The 22,504-nt window shown below is 48.6% G+C and overlaps 1 protein-coding gene across 1 annotated transcript; it reads right to left on the bottom strand.

The window, feature by feature from the left end:
• Positions 1 to 21,445: 21,445 nt before the first annotated feature.
• LOC308525634 (large ribosomal subunit protein uL29-like) lies at positions 21,446 to 21,844 on the bottom strand. The gene has a single exon (XM_081100399.1). It carries the CDS (start codon positions 21,830 to 21,832, stop codon positions 21,461 to 21,463), a length of 372 nt encoding a protein of 123 aa, XP_080956525.1. The 5' UTR covers positions 21,833 to 21,844; the 3' UTR covers positions 21,446 to 21,460.
• Between the last annotated feature and the right edge of the window lie 660 nt (positions 21,845 to 22,504).

A 22,504-nucleotide genomic window follows, 5' to 3' on the forward strand; every position in this document is an offset into this window, starting at 1 on the left:
AAAGAGCCGCATATGGCTCATGAGCCACAGTTTGCTGACCACGGGGCTAGGTGCTCAGTGTCACTGCAGTCACAGGGAGCGTGTGTGTGTGTGTGTGTGTGTGTGTGTATGTGTGTGTGTGTGTGTGTGTGTGTGTGTGTGGTGAGTCCTGAGAGGGAGGGGAGGTAGAGGCTGAATCAGAACATGAAGGGCCACCTGTGACCTGCTGAGGCCCATGGGCCTGAGGTCAGAGGGCTGCCTAGGAGAATGAGGCTTAAAATGGGTTTGTGGGGGACCCAGGCACCATGGGTTTCACATCCTCCTAGAACTCATGAGTGGGTTTCTGAGCATATCTAACTCTCCTTCGTGCTCTGGTCTGAGGTTACTAATTAAACCTGTCCTTGGGACTTCTGTGGAGTGGAGCAGGGGCGAGTCAGCACCTGGACCACGCCAGTCATCCTGGACCTCCTGTTTCTGAGCTCAGTGCACTGGGCGAGTCCGGCTCTAGGCCCTGCCTCTGGGAGCAGCCTCCCTGGGTTGTGGTTGGAGCCCGGGATACGGTAGCCATGGCTGACAGGCCGGCCTCACCTCTGTCTCAGAGTTGGCTGGACATGCAGGCCTGTCTCTGCCCTGCAGGGTTTCTCATTTATGCAGGGAGTCTGCACGACCAGCGCCTGGACTCCGAGCCCTTGGCCAAACATTCCAGATTCTTTGGGTATAAAGGTTTTCTAAAGGGGCTTGGGGCCCTTCCAGGGCCTGACATTTTCCGTTTATGCCCCACATGCTCGCCCTCTGTATCTGATTTTTATATATTCCCAAAGTATTTCCCAGCATCCTGGGGAGGCCTGTCTCTCCCGGCCTGCCTGGCTCATTGGGAGTATTCTGTCAGATCTGCTTCACGGGCCGGCATGTGGAGTGTCCTCCCACCACCGTCTGTCCTTCCCCGGTGTCTTGGATGCTGAAGGGCCGAGGGTGGAGTGGGGCTTTTTGTTTTGTTTTTAAATAGGGGCAGTGTGGGTAAACAGAGCGGCGTTTCTGGTGCGTCGGTAGGGCCGGACCCCGCATTCCGGTTCCATGACGACAGCCTGTTTGGTTGCCGCTTGCTGGGCTGTGGGCAGCAGCAGTGTAGACGGAGACAATGGTGGCTCTGTTGAAATGCTGCTGCGGAACCCCAGCAGAAATGTATTTTAATTGCGCACTTTCCACCCTGAAACCTGTGGGGCTCTGGTGGCCCACTCCTCCTCATTCCTTCATGTTCTCTTTGCAACTCAAGAGCCAAGTTATTGCAGCTCCCTTTTCCCTTTAATACCAGCAGCCTGGGGGGGCGGGGGCGGGGGAGGGGGGGTGAGGGGGGAGTGGGGGCGGGGATGGTGTCTCACGCCTGGGTGTAGTTTGCATTTGACTGACTTGGCAACAGGTGAGGGAGAGGAGTGTGGGGGTGGGGGGTGGCTGGGAGTGCACCTGTCCCTGGCCTGGAGTGTCATCGCGGGGCTGGGTGCTTCAGGAAGCTCGCCTGGGCTTTAGAGTGTTGGCTCTGAAGTCAGACCAATTGGGTTGGAATCTCAGTGGTAACATGTCCCATCTTAACTTCTCTGGGCCTCAGTTTCCTTATCTGCAAAATGGGGATAAGAATAGTGTCATAACTCATAGGATTGGTGGTGAGAACTAAATGAACTTAACATATAAAGTGCTAAGATAATACTGGACATACAGAAAACATCCATTAAAAACATTCATCATTATATTATATCATTTTACTATGTCCTGATCATCATCAGTATTACATTCACCCTTGAAGGGCTTCATCTAAAACTATAAGAGGAATAGAGCAACAGTCTTTATAAAATGCAGATTCTATCTTGTCACTCCTTAGAGTCCCCGTGACCTCTCTGCATAAGGAGGGAGGAACTTTTGTTTGTTGAAGCCCTACTGTGTGCTAAGTACTGGACGCTTCTCATTGAAAACAAAAACAGTGAGCCCGGCTTGGTGGCTCAGTTGGTTGGAGCATTGTTCCATACACCAAAAAGGTTGTGGGTTCAATTCCTGGTCAGGGCGCGTACGGGGAATCAACTGATGGATGTTTCTCCCCCCACCCCCTTCCTCTCCCTCTCTCTCAAATCAATGAGACATATCCTTGGGTGAGGATTTAAAAAAAAAAAAAAGGTGAAAGGCCATTTTCCCCTTAGAGTCAGGGAAAAAGAGTGGAAGACCTAATTTCAGGGAGCGGTGGTGCTGTATGGTTCATGACACGTGGGTTCACTGATTATTGGGCTCAGTAGTCAGGAGAGCTGGGACTTTATCCTGGTTCTGTACCAGGTTGGTATTTTACAAATCTCACTGGTGGCTGTGTGTCGGGAGACCTGACCAATGACAGGGATGACTGCTAGAGGGCTCCTGTGATAATCTAAGTAAGATATAGTTCAGGCCTGAACTGAGGCAGGGACGTGGGCATGGAGAAAGTCGCGAGGCACATTGTGTGTACGTGTGTCTGCACATCCCTATGTACCTGTTCTGGGAAAGGATAAAATTCTCTATATGCATGTTGGACAGTTCCGTTGTTTATTGAGATAATTGAAAAGTACAGACTCCAGCAGTTCGGTTGCCGACTCCATCCTTCCAGGTTGGTAAGTAGGCAGGTTACAGGGATGTTCATTGCAGCCTTGTTTATGATACTAAGAAACTGAAAACAACCTAACTGTCCATCAGTTAGGAATCAGTTAACTGAAGTATGGAGCATGCAACCATTAAGTGATGCTGCACGTCTACTTGTCTGCACACAACGAGAGAGCTGCATCTATTCAATGGAAGAAGGGAAGAACGTATGTGCACCATTTAGCTGCCATTCCTTTGCCCTTATTTTCCGTGATCTGAAAGCCCACCAAGGTTGGGTTTGCTCTTTTCCCCTGGTGTGTGACTTCCTGTCTTAGGTTACTGACAACAGTTTGGTGTCTGGGTCTGTATGAAAAAGGACCAAGCCTCGTTCTTGCTCCCTTGTTTCCCTTAAGCAACAGGAGTAGGTGGCCACTAATTACTGTAGAGCTTAATTGAGGGACGTGAACAAAAGGCCTTGTTATCAGCACCCAGTGATATTAAGCTGTAGGCTGATTCTCCCTCCCTCTTACAAACAGAAACAGTGTGTCTGGCCCATAAAGAAGCTTTTAAACGAAAGTTGTGTTAACAAAGACCTCTTCCAGAGACCTCCCTGCTTGAGGGGAGCGAGAGTAAATTCAGGCTTTGTTTCCTCTGTCTTCGGGAGCCAACTGGAGGTGAGGGGCGATGAGGTGTGCCTGCTGTCCGACCGGTTTTCATGCACATCTGATCCAGTGTGTTTTTATTGGGCTGGCAAGGGGGGAGCTTTGGCTTACATCTGCTAGCATCTTATGTTATCTTGTTTCCTCCTCCCAGCAGCCTAAAGACGAAGGAAATTCTACCTCATTTTTCAGACAAGGATACCAAGGCTCAGAGAGGTTGACTAACTGGCTTAGGTTGCCCAGTGAGGAATTGGTAGAGCCAGGATTTGGCCAGAGGTTTGTCCGTCCTTGAGCTCGTGTGTTTTGCCTTAACCACCAATGATCCAAGAGCAGGGACTGGGCCATGGTCTGGGCAGGTAGGCACTGTTGCTGCCTTGTCGGTTTGGCATTGGGTAGTGAGTCAGGGGTGGGACATGGAGTTGGGATGAGTGTTAACCAGCCAGGTATTTATTTCACACTAGAGGCCAGGTGCACGAAATTTGTGCACAGGGGGATGGGCGTCCCTCAGCCCGGCCTGCAATCTGGGACCCCTTAGGTAGGTTCCCTAGGCTTGGCCGGCGATCAAGGCCTATTGGGGCTTTCCTTCCCCCCCAACCCCCAGCTACCAGCAGCTGGCCTTGCCCCTGCTGCTGCCCCTGCTTGCTATCTGTATGGTGCTGCCCCCTGCTCCCCTGCCACCGGGTGCCTCCCTCTGTAGGCGACAGGCGTGGGGTGAGATCACTTGGCTGGCCTGGGCCTCCCTCTTTCGGGCGATCAATTGTGGAGCCCCCCCATCGATCACCCTGCAGAGGGTGGCCTGGGCCTCCCTCTGCAGGGCGATCTTGGGGCGATGGCGGCGCCCCCTGACCAATCACATCGCACCTGCCTTGGCTGGCCTGGCGCCAGTGCATGTAATAGCGGACCAGAATGTCATTCAGATGGTGGTTCTGCTATTTGGTCATTCAGTTGATTTGCATATTACGCTTTTATTATTATAGATGTGCTGTGCTGTGTATACAGCACAATGCCAGGCACTGAGGGACACAGAGAAGAGGCTAGGATGGCACTGTTCTTCTGTAGAGTCTGCCATCTGGTCGAAGCCATTCTTTCTTATCTGCAGTGAGAAGGCAGGGGGTTGTGAGGGATAAATAGGGGCGCAGAAAATAGGAGGTGGAGGAAGTCAGAAAGGGGGCTGCCAGAGGGACTGAGATAGGCGGGAGGAGAGAAGGGGGGTGTGAGCAATGGTGTAAAGATGGCGGGTCTGGGATGAAGGGGGGTTTTTTGGAAGTGAGGAGGGAGTGGGAGCTTGTTGGAATGTACAGGGTTGGGAGGCCCTGTACATTGGATCAAAGAGTTGCACCTAATTGTCTAGGTGATGGGGAGTTCCTGAAAGCTTTTGAATAGAGAATTGACATGGCAGGGGTGCATTTTCTTTTTTCTTCTTCTTCTTTTTTTTTTTTATAGGGAACAGTTCTAGAGTGTTTCTTCTGGCCATGGTGTAATATATGGGGGTTGGGAGGGAGAGGAGGAGATGCCTCCCTTCTCTAGAATGTGTACCTATCTGCAAGAATAGTGGTGGGGGGAGAGGGAGGGGTGCCCTGGTTGAGGTGGACTGGACATGTCAGTCTTTGACATGGATGTGTGGTGGTTCTGACAGTAGAGCCATAGCTGTGTGTGCTCTGGGTGTGTGACCACACACTGACGGTGGGTGTGCATGTGTACATTCATCAGCAATGATTTATTGAGTATCTACCTTGGCACTTAAGCTAGGCATATGGTCATGAGCAGAACAGACGTGATCCCCTTCTTGGGACTGGCTTTGAAAGTAAATGCCATGTGAGAAAAAAAGAGAGGGAGGTACAGGGAGAACAGCTGAGCTTCTCTACGAAAACAATTTGCTCCATAACCTGGTTCTTCCACTCGCATGAAAACATTGCTTCTCCCTGCAGAGGTGGATCTGATAGTGGAAGCTCCGGGAAGAGCTTGCCTAGTGGGGTGGGGCTTTAGCAGCCCCCTTTACAAGGGGAGAATTAAACAATGGGGCCTCCCAGAGGTTAGGGGAATTCCTTTGAGCTGTAGGCACATTCCTGTAAGTCTCTGCGCTTCTCAGCTCTCCTGCCCCACACCTGGCTCTTCTCTGAGCCAATCTTTCCAGCCTCACTTCTGCTCTTGGGTGAGAGAAAGGGCTGGAGGAGAAACAGGGGACAGGATGGACATTAGAAATGGAACAAGGAAAACTTTTCCAACAGGACAAGCCACAGAGGAGCATCCTCCCTTTCCCCGTGGGCCAGTGAGGCCCCAAATCAGAAGTTCAGAGGTTCAGTAGCTCATTCCCAGGGCTTGTTCCTGAAGGCCCAGGTGGAAGGGAGCAAGAGGTCACTCACTTCAGAAGGCCAAATACCCTGAGAAATTCCAGAGGCTTTCCTTTGAGCCTCGGGGCTCTGGCCGTACAGCCCCTGGTGTGGCGGTGGCAGCAGGCAGCATCGGGGTCCTTCTTAAGCGCTGCTCTCCCACCCCCAACCCAAGGGCTGGGCCATCCAGGTCCAGGGGGGCAGGCAGTGAGAGAGGCCTCGCGGTGGGGCTATACGTAAAGTGCTAAACAAAGTAGCATGGTTCTCAAAGTCTCCCTGCCTCACTTGTGTTTTGCTCTAATCATAGCAGTTAGCCCTTGATTACAACATGAAAGCTTACACATAAGAGATCTTATCCCCTTTACCAGACCTTTGGCAAAACAACTTCAATTGCAAAATAGAATAGTAGTTCAAAGAGCCATCTAGGGGCCATCTCTCTTCTGACCCCAAAATATGTATCAGCCAAGCCATGTTACAATAAAATAGCATCTTTTGATCATTGACTCATAACACAGGTGGACCAGTTGGCCAGAATGAATCCCAGAGGGTTGCCACTGGGTATTGAAGCTGAGGTCCCGTACAAGGGTTAAACACTAAATAACAACTAGACAAACAGGAAGAAGCAAGCAACAATATAGCATTATGATTCCTATGCACATGTCTCCCAGTAATAATATCTCAAATCAAGAACACAATTATTAAGACACCCTACAAGATGAAGGCAACAAGAAAAGCAAACAATATCCAAAAATCCAAATACCAAAAACGAAAGTGTTCCATCCAAATCCCACATCAAGGAACTGGGGTTTTCCTTAGTCACCGAGCCGTGCCTACCACAGTGTGGTGCCTTTTGATTCCTACAGAATCCCAAATGGTTCAGAGAACCCCTCCTTTCCTCCTACTGAAATCAATAAAAACATAAGTATTTAAAATTAAAATAAACTGGTGCTGTTAAATGTGAGCTAATGATATGGAAACTAGCTTAAACAGAGAAAGAAATACGTTGACTCCAGTCACTGGGAACTTCAAGGCCTTGGTACTGTCGGGCCCCAGTGCTCACCAGGCATTTTGAGGGCTTTGCTCTCTCTTCTTCCCGTTTGGCCAGTAGCCTCTTGCCAGGAAGAGAGATGCTCATTCTCTCAGGATCTGCATATCATTTCTTACAGAATATTCTGATTGGCCCTGCTCAGATCATGGGGGCGGGGCATGGTCACTGACAGCTGCAACATGACCCTATGGGGAGGCATGGCTTTCTCAATGAAGGGATGTGTGTCAACTGTGTGTGCCCATTGTATTGTGATGTGTAGCATTGGACACTGTGTCAGGTGGTGTGTAGACAGCTCATCATTTCTCTTTTTCTCAACATTATACTTTTATTAATGTAACCTACAACCAAAATATGTCCCTTATTAACAGGTTATCATAGTACATGAAAGGCTGCTGCTCAGCCTCTCTCCCCTCTTGTGCTACCTCTGCTGGGAGATTTTGGACTCAAATTTAGGTCCTTAAGCCTATTCCTGTTAGATTTCGTATGGCTGTATTGAGTCCAGAGAATCAGCCCTGAGATGCTTTAGCCCTCATTCTGTCATCTGGCATTCTGATCTGTCTCCTTCCCATAGCAGTGCACTCTGCAGTCGGGTGATAGATGTGATTGACAGTTAGTGATGCGGGGAGAGAAGAGGGAGTGAGGTAGCTCCAGGTAATCACCGGCATCAGAAAAGTCTGAATCTTCTCCCACCTCCCCTGTCCCCCCAAACCTCTACAGTTTTCTTTTCGTGACCTGTGAAGCCAGCCTTCTGGGTTCATGGTATGTCGGAGGCCACCAGGAATGGCATCAAGTAGTCTGCTTGTGTACGGAGGCCCCAGCTGGACAAAGTTGAAGCAGGAAGGATCCAGGTTAGACCCTAAGAAGTTCTTGGCATGTGTGGGTGTGGAAGGTATGCTAGAGAAAACAGTAGGTCCATTTCCAGAGGCTGTGAGGCACCAGCAGCTCCCAGAGAAGTCTGTGGTGGTGTAGGGTGGCCAGAGGGGACCAACGTCCCTGTGAGCCTTGTTGAGGCAGGTCGGTGTTGCCAGCTTCTGCAGGCAGGCATTCTGGGTAGTGGGGTGTGGCATTCGAGTGCTGGTGGCTTTTGGCGTCCATTGCGCGATTGAAGGCTCCAAACTGTGTTGTTCAGCTGCAAAAACAGTTTTCTTCCTTTGCAAGCAAGAAGCACAAAGCAGCCCTTCAGAGGGGGCCGGTGGGCGGGCAGCCGTCCTGGCAGTATGTTGCACTGATCTGACGCAGCACAGGGCACAGCACCCCAGATGGCCTGGCAGAGGCAGAGTTGGACAGCGGCAGCCGGAGGACCCCTGGAGAACAGAGGGCAGTGGGGGGAGCCTTGCCCTGGAAGGCCCTGAGTCCACGGACGATGGCGGGAGGTCTGTGTAGGCACTGGCTCGCCTGTGAGTTGGGCAGGAAGGAGGCTGGAGAGTGGCCTTTTCCTTGCGGCCCCGTGGGTCTGATGAAGCTGTGTGTGTGCCGTGTGTGTGTCTTCTGTCCAGCTGCAGTTTCCCTGGCGGTTGTCTGGGAAGAGAGGGAGGTGGGTCTCTGCTGATGAGCATGGTGTGTGCCTGGGCCTCCTCACCTCCACGTGGGTTTGCCAAAGCGCTCAATATGTCAACAGCCTGTCCCTTTTGACATCCAGACGACTTCCTGTCGGTAGAGCCTGGTAGCTCTCTGTTCCCTCTGCCTGCACAGGCCCCTGTTGGAGTTTCAGTTTTGGTTTGGGCAGAATGGAGTTCTGTCTGCTTGTCCTCTTGCTCCCTCCCCCGCCCTCCTTCCTTGTCTGCATCATTTCTTTCCCCTTTCCTGCATGCCCTGAGCCTCCATTCCACCCGAAAGGAGGTATTTGGTTAGACAGGGAGTGACTTTCTCATGTTTGGATGAGCCCCTCTTTTGGGGCGGTAGTCCAAAGAAGGGTCTAGACTCCGAGGCTGCAGTTGGCGGCTGAGGAGACAGATGTTTGAGGCAGCAAGCTGGCCAGTCTGCGTGTCTAATGGGGGTGCCCAAGTCACTCTAGTACTGGGGCGCACAAGACAAATGCTGGGTCTGTTCTGGGCTTCTGGCCTCTCACACCGGAGGAGCTGGGTTTGTAGACCATTTCTCTTCGGAGAAGGGGAGCTAGTGGAGGTGGTGAGGCAGGAGTGAGAGAGCTGGCGGACTGCTCTCTCCTGGATTCAGGGTCCAGTGGGGTCCTGGACTCCCTGAGAGGAGGGGACTTGTGTCCATGCTGTGGCTTGTAAGGGGCAGCTCCCTCCCCCGTCCCAGCCGGGTGGGGAGTCCTGTGTTGAGTGCGCCTGGAGTGCTCGTCCTTGATCAGCTCTGCCCAGACCTCAGCTACAGGCCAGGCGTGGACGTGAGTTGTCCCAGTTTTCCCTATCTCTGCTCCAGGAGCATGGAGTCCGGGGTAGGAAAATCCTTACGTGGGGACTGGAGGAGAGCGGGGAATGCTAGTCGAGGTTTGCCCTAATGAAATGCTCTCTGGGCTGTTCTGGGGGTTGCTGCAGAAATGATATTTTAATGGGAATGTTCTTTTCTAAAGTTTAACTAGCAAAGCCATAGAAGTGTGCACCAGTTAATAATGTACCCGGTGAGTTGCTGAGCTGAAGTTTAACAGCCAGTTTAAAAAACAAGGTCGGAATTTAAAAAATAGGACACTGGGAGCATGCGTGTCCTGAAATGATTTCAGTGTTCCTGTTGGAATAAGTGATTTTGTGCTGACGGGGGGCTTCGGTGCCCTGTATTCTGTCCTTTCCAGGAGGCCCCGATGCTGGGCTCCCTGTCCCTGAAAAGTAGTTACTGAGCAGCCAATTTGTAGATGAGCCGCTTTGGGAAGCCACGGAAGCCACATTGCCGGGGCTGCTCTTCCCACCGTGGAGGGCCCAGTGAAAGTGGTCGAGGCAGAGAAGGGAACACAGGCAGCTGCTGCTGGCACATGACAGCTGTAAAATCCACATGGCCCATCAGGGGCGTGGGTGACCCAGGATTAGAGCAGGGTGTGGCTTCTGCCTCAGTATCTGAGATGACAAAGTCCTTTGGCAGTTTGCTTTGGGAAAGAAGAGAGGTTTAAAAAAAAAAATCTCTGAATGGAAAATTTAGGGAAACCGAAACAAAGGCTCCTCTTGGATTCCGAGTGGTGTGTGTTACTGCAGGAGATCGGGGCCTTTTGTCAGAGGCCCTGGATCTCAGGCCTCCTGCAGCTGAGGCTCCCAATTTCACTTTCACACTCTGGCTGGTGACTCCAGGTGTCCCCGTGCCTGGCGCGAGCTCTCTGGTGCCCTGGTGGCAGTGAAACGGGAAATGAGCTCAGAGAGTGGACTCTGCCTGGCTTGTACCTATGTCTCTCAAGGTCCCTGACACTGGTGGTTGCTCAGTGGATGGTTGTGGAGCATATGGGGTCACACACACACACACACACACACACACACACACACACACACTGGTCCTTCCCCTGAGTCTGTCCTCACTCTCCCAGCTCCATTGGAGTTCTCCTTCCCTGGCCTCTTGTGTGCCCTCGCTCCTCCCTGTTTTATTAGAAGACCTTGCCGGGCTGACATTGCACCAGCGTGTTGTGTCTATTGCCTCACATAGCTGCCCTATGAAGTAGGTGCGAGCTGTAGAGCCAAAGGACTTGAGAGCAGGGACTCGAGCAGATCCTTGTCTACCAATGGTCCTTGCAGCATTACTCAAGAGTAGAACTAACTCACGAGCCCATCAACAGGTGAATGGATAAGTAAAATGTGGCATGTACATACAATGGGATATTGTTCGCTTGTGAAATAGAATGAGATTCTGATACATGCTACAACATAGATGAACCTCAAAGACATTATACTAAGTGAAATAAGCCGGACAGAAAAGGACAAATATTGTATGATTTCACTTATTTTAGGTACCTGAAATAGTCACATATAAAGAAACAGAAAGAGTAGAAGTTGCCAGGATCTGGGAGGTGGAGGGAATGAAGAGTCATTGCTAACTAATGGTCATAGTGTTTCTGTGGGGTAATGAAAACGTTTTAGAAATAGATAGTGGTGAAGATTACAACATTGTGGATACAACAAAAAAAGGACCTCCCCCCCCCTTTTTTTTTAAGAAAAAGGAGGAAACAAGGGGAGGAGGCTGGGGCTGGGGTGGAGGGAGGTTAATTCTTTTGTCTGAGTGTGGTGCAGTTGCCGATCAGATGCCAGACTATCCCTATCCCTGGGCACCTGTGCCAGGTATTAGGGCTGCTAGAATGGGGCACCTGTGGCCACACCCTGGCCATTCTGACTGGCTGTACAAATAGCTCTCCAGGCCTCCCCAGGGGAATGGTCATCAAGATTTAGGCCGTGAAGTAGGGCCATTTGTCCCCTTCCTGTCCCCTCTCCCCAGTCAGCTGATGACAGCTTTGGTACTGCAGCCCAGCCCCCTGTGATCGAGGACACACCTCCCGGTGCTCCATTGTCAGAACTCTCTAGTTTTCAGAAGCAGGGAATAGTTTTTCTCTGAGAGTTGGAGTCATGAAGTAGGGCAAGCAGGTTTCTGTGGAATTATTTTTAGGGCTTAGAATCCAGAGGTGGACAAGAGAAGCTGTATCTAGCTCCTACCCCACCACCAAAAAGAAGAAAAATGTCCTAAAATAAAGCAAGGGACACAGAACCCGAAGATACTTCAACCAAATTGGAACACGTACCTCTAAAAATAAAAGATGCTGAAATCTGGAAAAGACCAAATATGGCTGCGTGGTCACGTGTTTGCTTCTCTGCTTTCCTGTTTCGCCACCGCCTGTCCCAGTACTGGAGCTGCACTGGGCGGGTGCCACTCATCCCCCAGAGACTGTGTAAAGGCCCGTCTTTCATGATGCACGCTCCCTGCGATGGGGAGTGAAGGCCACCTGTTTTGCAGATGTGGCGACTGAAGCCAAGAGGGGTCATAGTGGCTGCCCCTGCTCCTCATCACCCTGTTTCCCTAAATGTCTGTTCAGACCTTGATGTTGCAGGGGAGGGGGCTTTAACTCAGAATCCGGCTCAGTGCTACCTGGTTCCCAAGGCTCCCGTGGCCAACCCCCGTATCTCAGGCACTGTGGGTTTTCTGGTTGCTCCTGGGTGCTGGGCAGACCAGGGTGTATGAGAGAGAATCTCAGAAACACAGGTTCAAGGGAGGCTGCCCAAGGGCCGCATCCAGGTGCCTGTTCCCGTGGCCGAACTTGAGCTTGCAGGAGACGGGACTGACGGTTGTTTTAGTGACTAAGTGTTGCCTGGAGACGATCAGACCACAGGGCCTGTTTCCAAGGGTTTTTATGCAGACAGTCTCACAACAACAGTGTGGGGTGGGTATTGTAGTCACGCCCTGTTAGAGTGAGAAAACCTAGGGCAAGTACCTTGCCCAGGGTCACACCGCCAGCAAGAGGCAAAAATGGGATTTGAGCCCAGAAGTCTGTGTGCAGGGCCTGTGCAGCTAGCGACCATGCAAGGCAGCCATTTCTGCCAAGGCCACGTGGCTGTCTGCTCACCGGAGGCACAGTGTCGGGACTCAGGGCCCTGCTGCTCCTTCCCCTGCCTCCTGCTTTGGGACAAAGGACAGAATAAAGGTTTCCCCACTGTCCCCCCACTTACTTTCCTTCTGGACACGGGCGGTGTCACTCTACTTTGGCACACAGGCTCCTGTTTTCCGTCCGGTGCATTTCGGTCAAGTCCACCACGGACGTATTTATCAGGCACCTACTTTGTGCAACCCTTCAGTTGGTGCTTCACTCCCAGGATCTCGTAACAGCCAAGGAGTTGGGTGTCACTGCTCCCAATTTACGGGTGAGAAAATGGAGGCTCAGAGAGGTGAACGACATGGCCAAGTTAAATAGCTAGTTCGTGGCAGAACCTCAATTTGATCTTAGGACCATCTGACTCAAAAATCCTTGGCCTTGCCCTAACTGGTTTGGCTCAGTGGATAGAGCATCGGCTTGCGGACTGAAGGGTCCCGGGTTCGATTCCGGTCAAGGGCATGTACCTTGGTTGCGGGCACATCCCCAGAGGGGGGTGTGCAGGAGGAGGCAGCTGATCGATGTTTCTCTCTCATCGATGTTTCCAACTCTCTATCCCTCTCCCTTCCTCTCGGTAAAAAATCAATAAAATATATTTTTTTAAAAACCCACCCTCTTCCAAAAGGGTATGTGGAGCAGCCATGACCTTCTTTACTCCTAGCTCTGCCAAAACCCTACCTTCAGCTTTGATGATGCCAGGGTAGGTGTGAAGGCCAAGGTTGAAACAACATGTGTCTTTCTGGGAAAGATGCTGGGGGCAGAGATGGGTGAGGAGGGTCCTTCAGTCCTGCCCTGGGGACACTGACAGCTAGGATGCCCCTTCGGGCGTGGCCAGGGGCGGGTGCAGGGCCGAGGGCCTCTTTTCTGGGCCACTTCTCCGGTTGCCTGTCGCCCGTAACTGTAAACTCTCCGGAGCTCTTGGCCGAGGGAAGCCGGGGGTGGGTCAGGCCTTGGAGGGGCCAGGGCAGGTGTGAGAAGCAGGCGCTCTTTCCCCTCTGAGACTTGTCCTCGATGAGCTGTGTGGAGCCTGGCATTGGGATCAGCGCCGGGAGCTGGGGGACTTACCGCAGCCCTTCCTGGCTGAGTAGCCGAGATTCTGCCACCTCTTTCAGGCGCCTCGGTCATCCTGGTGAGTGGCAGAGGAGTTGGCCTGGGGCTTGGGAACCTCACTGAGGAAACTTGCCGAATGAGCTGATTTTTCTAAAACTTGAGGGCTTTTTGTTCTAGGTTTGGAAAAAGCTGTAGCCAGAAAGTGAGGAGGAAAAAGCTTCAGCCAGAGACCAAGGGCACCGCCATGAGTGGGCTTTCTGGAGGGGTACGGGGGTGCTGCTGGCTGGGTCATAAGGACAGACTGGAGACGCGGGCGAGGGGTGGGGATGAGGTGATGAGAGGAAGCCAGAAGTTTGAGGACAGGTTTGAGGAGCTGATGGGTAACTGGAGTGAGAGGTCCTTCCTGCCCGGGGCCAGTGCCCCCATCTGTAGGTTGGGGGTGAAAGTCCCTCTTGGCAGGTGTTCCTGCTGAGGCATTGGGAGGTCTGGGCCCGGGGTGTAGCCGTGACACAGTAGTTGTTGTTATGTATTATTTAAGCGCTTCTCCTGTGGCTGAGCAGGGGCTGGGGGTGGAGTGTCACCTTAGGGTGTGGGTTCCTTTCTCTGCTGGGCCCTGCGATCGCCTGTTTGTAGTTAGCACCTGCTGCACCAGGGACTTCACCTGGGTCAGTCACAGACATGGGGAGCCTTCCTGGGACCCCTAGGGAAGCTCTCCCCCCTTGCGTGGGCTCCTGCAGGGCTTGTTTCTACCGGGCTGGTGTGCATGTCCCCTGTCTCACCCTCCCCTGCCCTCCCCCCTGATCCTCACTTCACTGTCCCTGGCACCCAGGCCTCGGGACATATTTGAGTCAATCCAGGGAGGTTTGGAATCCAGGTCTTTAGCGGCTTCTTGTCTCATTCCTGTTTCCTGGGCCAGCGCCGGCCCTGCATGCCCGGGCCTCCTGCCTGGGTGCCAGTCACCTGGGGGCAGTGCTTGCTTCTCCAGGGCTCTGTGGCTGAGAGAGGAGGGGGCTGCCAGGGGCTGTGCATTCGGGACAAAAGGGTCCAGGAGTGAAGGGACCACAGGGACTGAAAGGAGGCATGGCCCACGGTGGATCCAGAAGTCAGTTCACCGTAAAGGCTGTGGTTGGTGGAGCCATGGGAGAGTGTGAAGGGTGGTGTGCACACGCTCGGCCCGGGTGGGAGAGTGGAGGGCTGGGTCGTGGGGTGCCTAGGAGTCCTGGCCATTACTCATCCTCTGGTTATCAGTGGGTCCCTTGGGGAGAGTAGGTTTCACCATTGTCACCTGGGCTCCTCCTGGGTTTGGCTTGGGGTGAGCCAGGTATGGGGGTGCGGGCCTCCATGGCTTCTGAGGGGAACCCTCAGTCCCCTCCACCCAGGAGCCACGTTTATGGGAGAGCTGGAGCCAGGAGCTGTGCACTGATAGAGCAGTGTTTTCATTCTCGGGGGCGTTAATTAACACAGATTAGATTTCAGTGGAGTGGGCCTTTTGTTGCGGGAGCCTTTCTAATCAAGGTAGTCTCAATGCTACTGTGGTTTCCCTGAGCCCATTCAGGTTCATTACGTTGCTCTGTTACCACCCGGGTATTCAGCCCTGATGTGATTACTTATGGTCCCCCTGGGTCCAGTTTTTCAAACTCACTTTCACTACTGGCCTGCATCTCCCTCAGGCATCACCCTCGTAGGTGCTGAGCCTGGAAAAAGATAACCCACGCATGCACACACGTTTCTTGGCTCCGTGAATTTATTAAACATTTACCAATGTGTTTTCTCAGTTTCCTGAGGTCATCCGGCACAAACAAGATGGGCTTAGCATGGCCTTTCCATTTGTCCTGTTTATTAATAATTCCGTCAGTTCCCACCATTTGCAGAGAGACTGGGAGTAAACCAGACGGTGGTGACTGGGAAGACAGGAGGAAACGAGGCTAGGGCCCTGTGGCTGGCAGCCGGTCATCAAGTATAAAGATGGGGTGCTTCTTGGTTTGAGCCCCCCAACCTTGACACTTCCATTCTTGCAATGGCACTGTTTGTGCTTCTGGGTGAGAGCCTTCATGCTTTGTCTTTTCAATATTTTTTTTTCTGTCCTTACCTCTGCTATGTAATTAAGGAATTAGCAAAGAAGAAAATAAGTCACCCATAATCCTACCACCCCAAGGTACAGATACTTGAGATCTTAGCATATTTCCTTCTAGATTTTTGGAGGCATTTAAAAAAATATTATTGAGGTCTTATACACTCTCTAAGACTGTATAATTGATGCTTGCTGAATAGTTCTTTTTCTTATTACAGATATAATGCATATTGCAAAAATTTGGAAAATACAGAGAGGAAAAGTACCAATTGTTTCTCCATTTGGTGATAACCACTCTTAGTGTTTATTTGTATGTACACACTGACAATCTCTCTTTTCTCAAACATATAGCATTATCTCTCACCACAATTTGGGAGCATGCATATGCAGGCATTCTTTCTTTCCACTTTTTACTTAAAAATATCCCACAAATGTGTATCATAACATAAAATTTTCTTTTGAGACATGATTTAAAAAATAATTTATTTACGTGAAACTTAAGTAATATAAAATTTACCATTTTAAAGTGAACAGTTAGGCCCGCTGGCATGGCTCAGTAGTTGAGCATCGACCTATGAACCAGGAGGTCATGGTTCGATTCCCAGTAAGGGCACATGATCCCCAGTATGGGGCATGCAGAAGGCAGCCGATCAATGACTCTCTCTCCTCATTGCTGTTTCTATCTCTCTCCCTCTCCCTTCCTCTTTGAAATCAATTAAAAAAATAAATGAAGTGAACAGTTCTGTGGCATTTAGTACACTTATAATATTATGCAATCAGCACCTCTGTCTAGTTCCAGAATATTTTCTCACTCACAAGTTAAACTCCTGCCTTGTTTCTATATCTCTCTCCCTCTCACTCTCCCTTCCTCTCTGAAATCAGTAAGAACATTTTTTTTAAAGTTAAACTCCTTACCCATTAAGCAGTTTCCCCCATTTTCCCCAGCCTCTGGCAACCAACCAATCTGCATTATGTCTTATAGGGGCAGAATTTATCTATTCTGGATATTTCATGTAAATGAAATCATACATGAGATATTTTTAAAGCTGTGTGGTATGCTTTGATGATCTATTAGAACAGGCCCTGGTGGTCTTCAGCATAAGGTCCCACCATCAATGAGCTGGGATTCTGTCATATGGGTATACCATAATTTACCCAACTAATCCCTTGTTTCTGGACACTGAAGTTGTTTCCAGGTGTTGTTTTTTTAAAAATATTTTATTGATTTTTTACAGAGAGGAAGGGAGAGGGATAGAGAGTTAGAAACATCCATGAGAGAGAAACATCAATCAGCTGCCTCCTGCACGCCCCCTATTGGGGATGTGCCTGCAACCAAGGTACATGCCCTTGACCGGAATTGAACCTGGGACTCTTCAGTCCATAGGCTGACGCTCTAGCCACTGAGCCAAACTGGTCAGGGCTGTTTCCAGTTTTTTAATGCCTTATAAGTAATAATGTGTTGCACATCTTCGTGCATATTTTTTGTGTTTCAGATTAGTGAGGACATGTATTCTTTCTCTTTTATTGAGTTTATTGGGGTGACATTGGTTAATAAAATTATATAGGTTTCAGTATTTTATATTATAAAATTCTGTAATATATCATTTGTATTGTGTGTTTGCTATCCCTATTCAAGTCTCCTTCAGTCACCATTTATTCACCCTTTACCCTTTTCTACCTCCTCCCACCCTTCTTTCCCTCTAGTAATCATCATACTGTTGTCTGTGTCTATGAGTTTTTTCTTTTTTTGTTTTTCTTAATCTCTTCACCTTTTTCACCCAGACCCCAAACCCTCTCTACTCTGACAGCTGTCAGTCTGTTCTTTGTATCTCTGAGTCTGTTTCTATTTTGTTAGTTTATTTTGTTCACTAGATTCCACATATAAGTGAAATCAGATGGTATTTGTCCCTCTGACTGTCCCCATGTCCATCCATGCTGTTGCAAAAGGTAAGATTTTCCTTTTTTATGGCCAAGTAGTATTCCATTGTGTAAATGTACCACAGCTTTTTTATCCACCCATCTACTGATGGGCACTTGGGCTGCTTCCAAATCTTGGCTACTGTAAATAACACTGCAGTGAACATAGGGGTGCATATATTCTTTGAATGATTGTTTTGGGTTTCTTTGGATATATTCCCAGAAGTGGAACTGCTGGGTCATAAGGCAGTTCCATTTTTAATTTTTTGAGGTAACTCCGTACTGCTTTCCACAGTGGCTGCACCAGTCTGCATTCCCACCAGCAGTGCATGTGGGTTCCCTTTTCTCTACATTGATTTATTGATGATAGCCATTCTGACAGGTGTGAGGGTGTGAGGTGATATCTTATTGTGGTTTTATTGGCGTTTTTCTGACGATTATTGACATTGAGCATCCTTTCATATGTTTGTTGGCAATCTGTATGTATCCCTGTTAATTTAGTTTGAATGTGGTTGTGAAGTAAACACTCTTATTTTCTTTGAATGAGGCACTCTTGCCTCAACCTTTGGCCTCCTCCTGGCTTTTTTGACAGCCTTATCTCTTCCCATAAAAGCACTTCCTTAGCAAGGGTGACTAATGCCTCATTCAAGGTGATAATAGCTCACATTATACCAAGTTAGCATTTAAGAAGGTAGCACTTAAACCTGCCACTTCCGCTGGGATCATTTGGGCTATTTTTGCTTAATCTTTCTGTTCTTCAAGGGTAGCATAGCTTCTATAGAGGCTGGTAAACTGCTTTAGGTGGAATTGAAAGGGCTCCCTGGTGCTTTGGGAACTTGTAACTGCCAGAGGCCCCAGGTAGAGTGATTTGCTGCTTCCTGTCTCTCTACAGGTGCAGGAAGTGCTAGGGTAAGACTGTGAGTTGCTCTGTGTAGACAGATTGTGGATTAGGGCACAGCCAGGAACAGGCTTCCTGCAAAATCCAAGGCTGGCAGGATATTTCTTTATCCCGGTCACAGATCTGGATTTGGGGTTATTAAAACATGAGCTACCTTTGACTCTTACTGCGGGCATGGTACATGAGATCATTAAAATCGTCAGCGGATTCTGGGAGAGGTGGAGATTGTCACAGACCGGCTGATGGCAGAAACGCTGGAGTGCAGTTAATCTTTGCTTTGACTTTGGGCAAGGCTCTTCTCCCTCCAGGAATCAGATTGTCTGTACTTGAGGGTTAGTGCCTCCCTTAGAACTGCACTTGCTAGGGCACCATTGATGACTCTTCCCTCCAAACCTAGTACGTGTCTGGGACAAGAGTGAGCGTTCAACAGGCACATGTGTGGGCACACACATGCACACCCACACATATTCCTATGAGCTGCTCTATTATGACAATAGAATCTGCCCATTTGCTTGGTCCCTATGGAAGGTATCCAAAAAGAACACTTTTCTTTCAAGCTAGATCACTGAGTGTGATCCTCCCCCCACCCTGCTTTCTAAGTGGCTGTGTATGGTCTTTAAAATCTCCCTTTTTCTAGACGACTGGGTCTCTAACCATGCCCTAGTCATTTTAGATCCCTTGTGTGGACTCACTAAGCCTGCCTTCATTTTTGATAACTGGGATCGGTCCTGAAAGTCCCATCTCCACCCCCCTCCCACCCCCCCATTCTACAGCTTTCTGGAGGTAGTCCTTACTGTTCTTTATGGAAATTATGGACCGCTGGCTCATGTTTGACTTGGCCTGGAGGAAAACAAAACCTTAGAACTCTCTCTAGATCAGTAAATTTCTTTAAGCTTCATTGATCCTCAGCCTAAGTGTGTATATTATCTCCTCTATTATTCTGTAAGCAACTGACGCATTCAATTGATTAAAACACTAAATGAACTTCTGCATGCCAGGCACTATACTAGATGCTAGGAGAAACAAAGATGAGCCCATCATGGTTCCTCAAGATGTCCCAGTCCAGTGGGGACAATTAAATACATAAACAACTGTAATGTGACAAGTGTTCTATGGGTATACCATAATTTACCTAACTAATCCCTTTTTTTCTGGACACTGAAGTTGATTAGAATACCATAGGAACACAGATTGGGGGAGGAGAGGCAACCCATTCCATGGGATAAGCTCAATAGGAAGCAATATTTGAACTGGGTCTTAAAGGATGGGTAGGAAGTTGCCATATGGATATATGGATGGGTAGCAGAAGAGTATTCTGGGAAAATTAGTTCATTCATTCATTCATTCATTCATTCATTCAGCAAATCTGTCCTCTTAGCCTGCTGTAGTCTAGGCCCCATGGTTTGTTAGGAGTTTAGATTTTCTGCTTTATAATCTCTAGGGTGCCTAACGTAGTGCTTTGTATACAACAGTTGTTTGGGAAATATATGAGTAGATTAAAAAAAAAATCCATCTGACATTTGTAGAAACTGACTTCCAAATGAAACTTTTTATGAAAATAAAGCATGAAACAAATGTAAGGTGTGTAGTTAATATTTAACTCTCATTAGCTGTATTTATTTAGTTCCCTTCTCAAGAAATGTATTTGGATGATTTCTGTGACTTTTCAAATAACTACAGCATCCTATATTATTAGTTTTATTCTGTGCTCTGATAGTGCTGGATAAGAGAACATTTATGGTGATGTTTTTATTTTATTTCATGATTCTTTTATTGTTTAAGAAATTATATAAAGCCAGAAGCCCTGCAATACCCTCTTAAAACTTGTGGGGTTTCCTCGTCTTCATCTTAAGTTTGTTTCTTAGCTAATAATGCCCTGAACTTCCTTTCTGACTCCTTGATTCAGTTTCGTTCCTGTGGGTCTGAGGACTTAATTTCTGAACTTTATATAAGTTTCTGTTTGGTGAGTCAACTTTCTAATCATGATAAAGGCCAAATTATTCTTTTATGAACCTGGTACAGGGTTTCTTGAGGGGGAAGGGAAAGAAAAACATAAGCACCCTCAAAGTCCGCTTTGTGTTTTCCTGCAGAGTAAATAGTGGACTTTTCATTTATTTGAACAATAAAATAAAATAAACACAAACTAGAAAAACATTGTCCAATCAACCAGGTAAATTTACCTTTAGTAGGTAGGTTAAGTTCTGCCCTTAAATGCAATACTATCACCTGGCCGGTGTGGCTCAATGGTTGAGCATTGACCCATGAACCAGGAGGTCACAGTTCAATTCCAGTCAGTGCACATGCCTGGGTTGCGGGATTGATCCCCAGTAGGGGGGGGTGCAGGAGGCAGCTGATCCAAGATTCTCTCTCATTATTGATATTTCTATCTCTTTCTCCCTCTCTCCTCTTCTCTCTAACATCAATAAAAAAATACTAAAAATTACACTACTAGTATGATTTAGTTACACATTAAAAGTTAATAAATAAAGGGTTTTCATGTAAACTTTGTCAGTGTAGGTTCTTCTGTTTCAGTACAAAATATGTCATGTATAAAAGGAAATCTTGTGTTTCAAACATGTGACCAAGGGTCTTAGTTTATTACCATTCTGAAAAGCCCTGGTCCTCTCCATTTGGTGTAGCTTATTTAATTTTTAGATTGAAGTGGTGTACATAATTGTTCTTGTTTGTCCTTTTTTTAAAAAAAAAATACAAAACCTTAGAACTTTAAGGCTTCTCATAAAAGAAAAGAATTTGAAGGCTTCTTGTAGATTATAGTCACTTGGGCATTCACGTACGATCTCCCTTTGGTTTCTTCATAGTCATTTATTCTTATATTCATTTAATCAACCAATACAAGGCATTTAGCTGATTTCTGTGAAGAAAACCAAAGTCTAAAACTGGTCTGTGAGACCATATAATCCAATGGGATCTAGTAATATCATATCCATGACTCTACATTTGCCATTCCCTCTGCCTAGTGTGCCCTTTCTTTGTTCCCTCTTATGCGTCTGACAACTTAATCCTTAGCCTTCCAGGCTCAAACCTCTATGAAGTTGTCTCTACCCTCCCTGTGTAGCTCAGGGCAGTGGGTCCCCAACCTTGGGCTATAGATTCTCAAGGGGAATTTGCCGTTGTGGCCCCACAGGCAGTTTTAGCCTCACACACCCCTATCCTTAGCCGTACACCATCTGATCAGTCCCTCAACTAGCCTTTCACACTTCCAGGGCGATGCACACAGGGCTACTCTGCATGGAACACCTTCTTCCCAACATCTTTCCCTCACTTGGTATTCAGGTCCGATTCCCCCTTTCCCGCCCTTAGTTGTAGCATTTATTTATTTATTTTTTTTTTTTTATTTTTTTTTTAACAGTCAGCCAGTTTGTGCTTTATTGACGCTACGATGCTCAGGCCTTGACCGCATACTTCCGTAGGGGGTATAGCCGCTCCTTCCGCTGCTGCTTCTTGGTCTTCAGGTTCTCTTCATGCTTGTTGAGCCGGCGGCGCATGGCGCGTGTTTTCTTGGGCCGCAGATCCAGGGGCTTGTACTTCTTGCCCTTGTAGAATTTCCTGAGGTTCTCTTTCTGAGTCTGGTTAATGACGGTAAGAACACGGGCGATAGACTTGCGAACAACTCGGATCTTAGAAAGCTTGGAAGCTGCGCCGCCTGTCACTTTGGCTACGTGCAGCTGGGATAGCTCCACCTTCAAGTCGTCCAGCTGTTTGAGCAGCTCCTCCTTCTTCTTGCCGCGAAGGTCCCGAGCCTTAATTTTGGCCATAGCTGAACACCCCGCCGCCGCCGCCGCCTGCTTGGAGAGCAGCATTTATTAACCAATGTCTTTTTCTTAAAAACTTACCTTGGCTGCTGTTCTGGTCTTTCCCCTCCCCTTCACCTTCCCATCTCCAGTTTGGTTTCTTTCCCTCCTCTGAATTCCTGTGGCTCATGATTGCTGTACTCTGATGGCATTTGCTACTTTCTTTTTGTGCTTTGGTTGACTTTGGTGATTTCTGTTCATCCTTTTTTAACTCCTTTGCTAGACTCTCAAGGCAAGATCTGATTCTTAATTCTCCTCTTTATTCCCCCAACTACCTAGCACAGGCATACAGTGGTCAGTCAGACATTGGAATAAATGAATGATCTGGGATTTGGGGATTGTGGTAAGTTATCTGCTTAGTGATGTTTCTCAGCGTTTTCCACAGACTGTCTTCATAGGATGGATGTGTATATGATGGGGTGCTTATTAACAAGGCAGGTGTGTCAGGGCCCTATCCAGATCTGCTGAACCAGAATCTCTGAAGTCTGAATTTTTAGCAAGCGCTCTCCTCCCCACCTGGGTGATCTCACTCACATGAAAATCTGAGAAGTCCTGGTTTAAGGGACAATGAGCCAACCGTGTAAATGTGTAAATGCACTTCCGTGTAAATGCATTTCCGCTGCTGAGCATCAAGAG

This window comes from Myotis nattereri (assembly GCF_964212035.1).
Source record: "Myotis nattereri genome assembly, chromosome: 9".
Lineage (NCBI taxonomy): Eukaryota > Metazoa > Chordata > Mammalia > Chiroptera > Vespertilionidae > Myotis > Myotis nattereri.

Bases quoted from the DNA above. Each gene is read 5' to 3' on its own strand.
- LOC308525634 (XM_081100399.1), bottom strand. From the start codon at position 21,832: ATGGCCAAAATTAAGGCTCGGGACCTTCGCGGCAAGAAGAAGGAGGAG.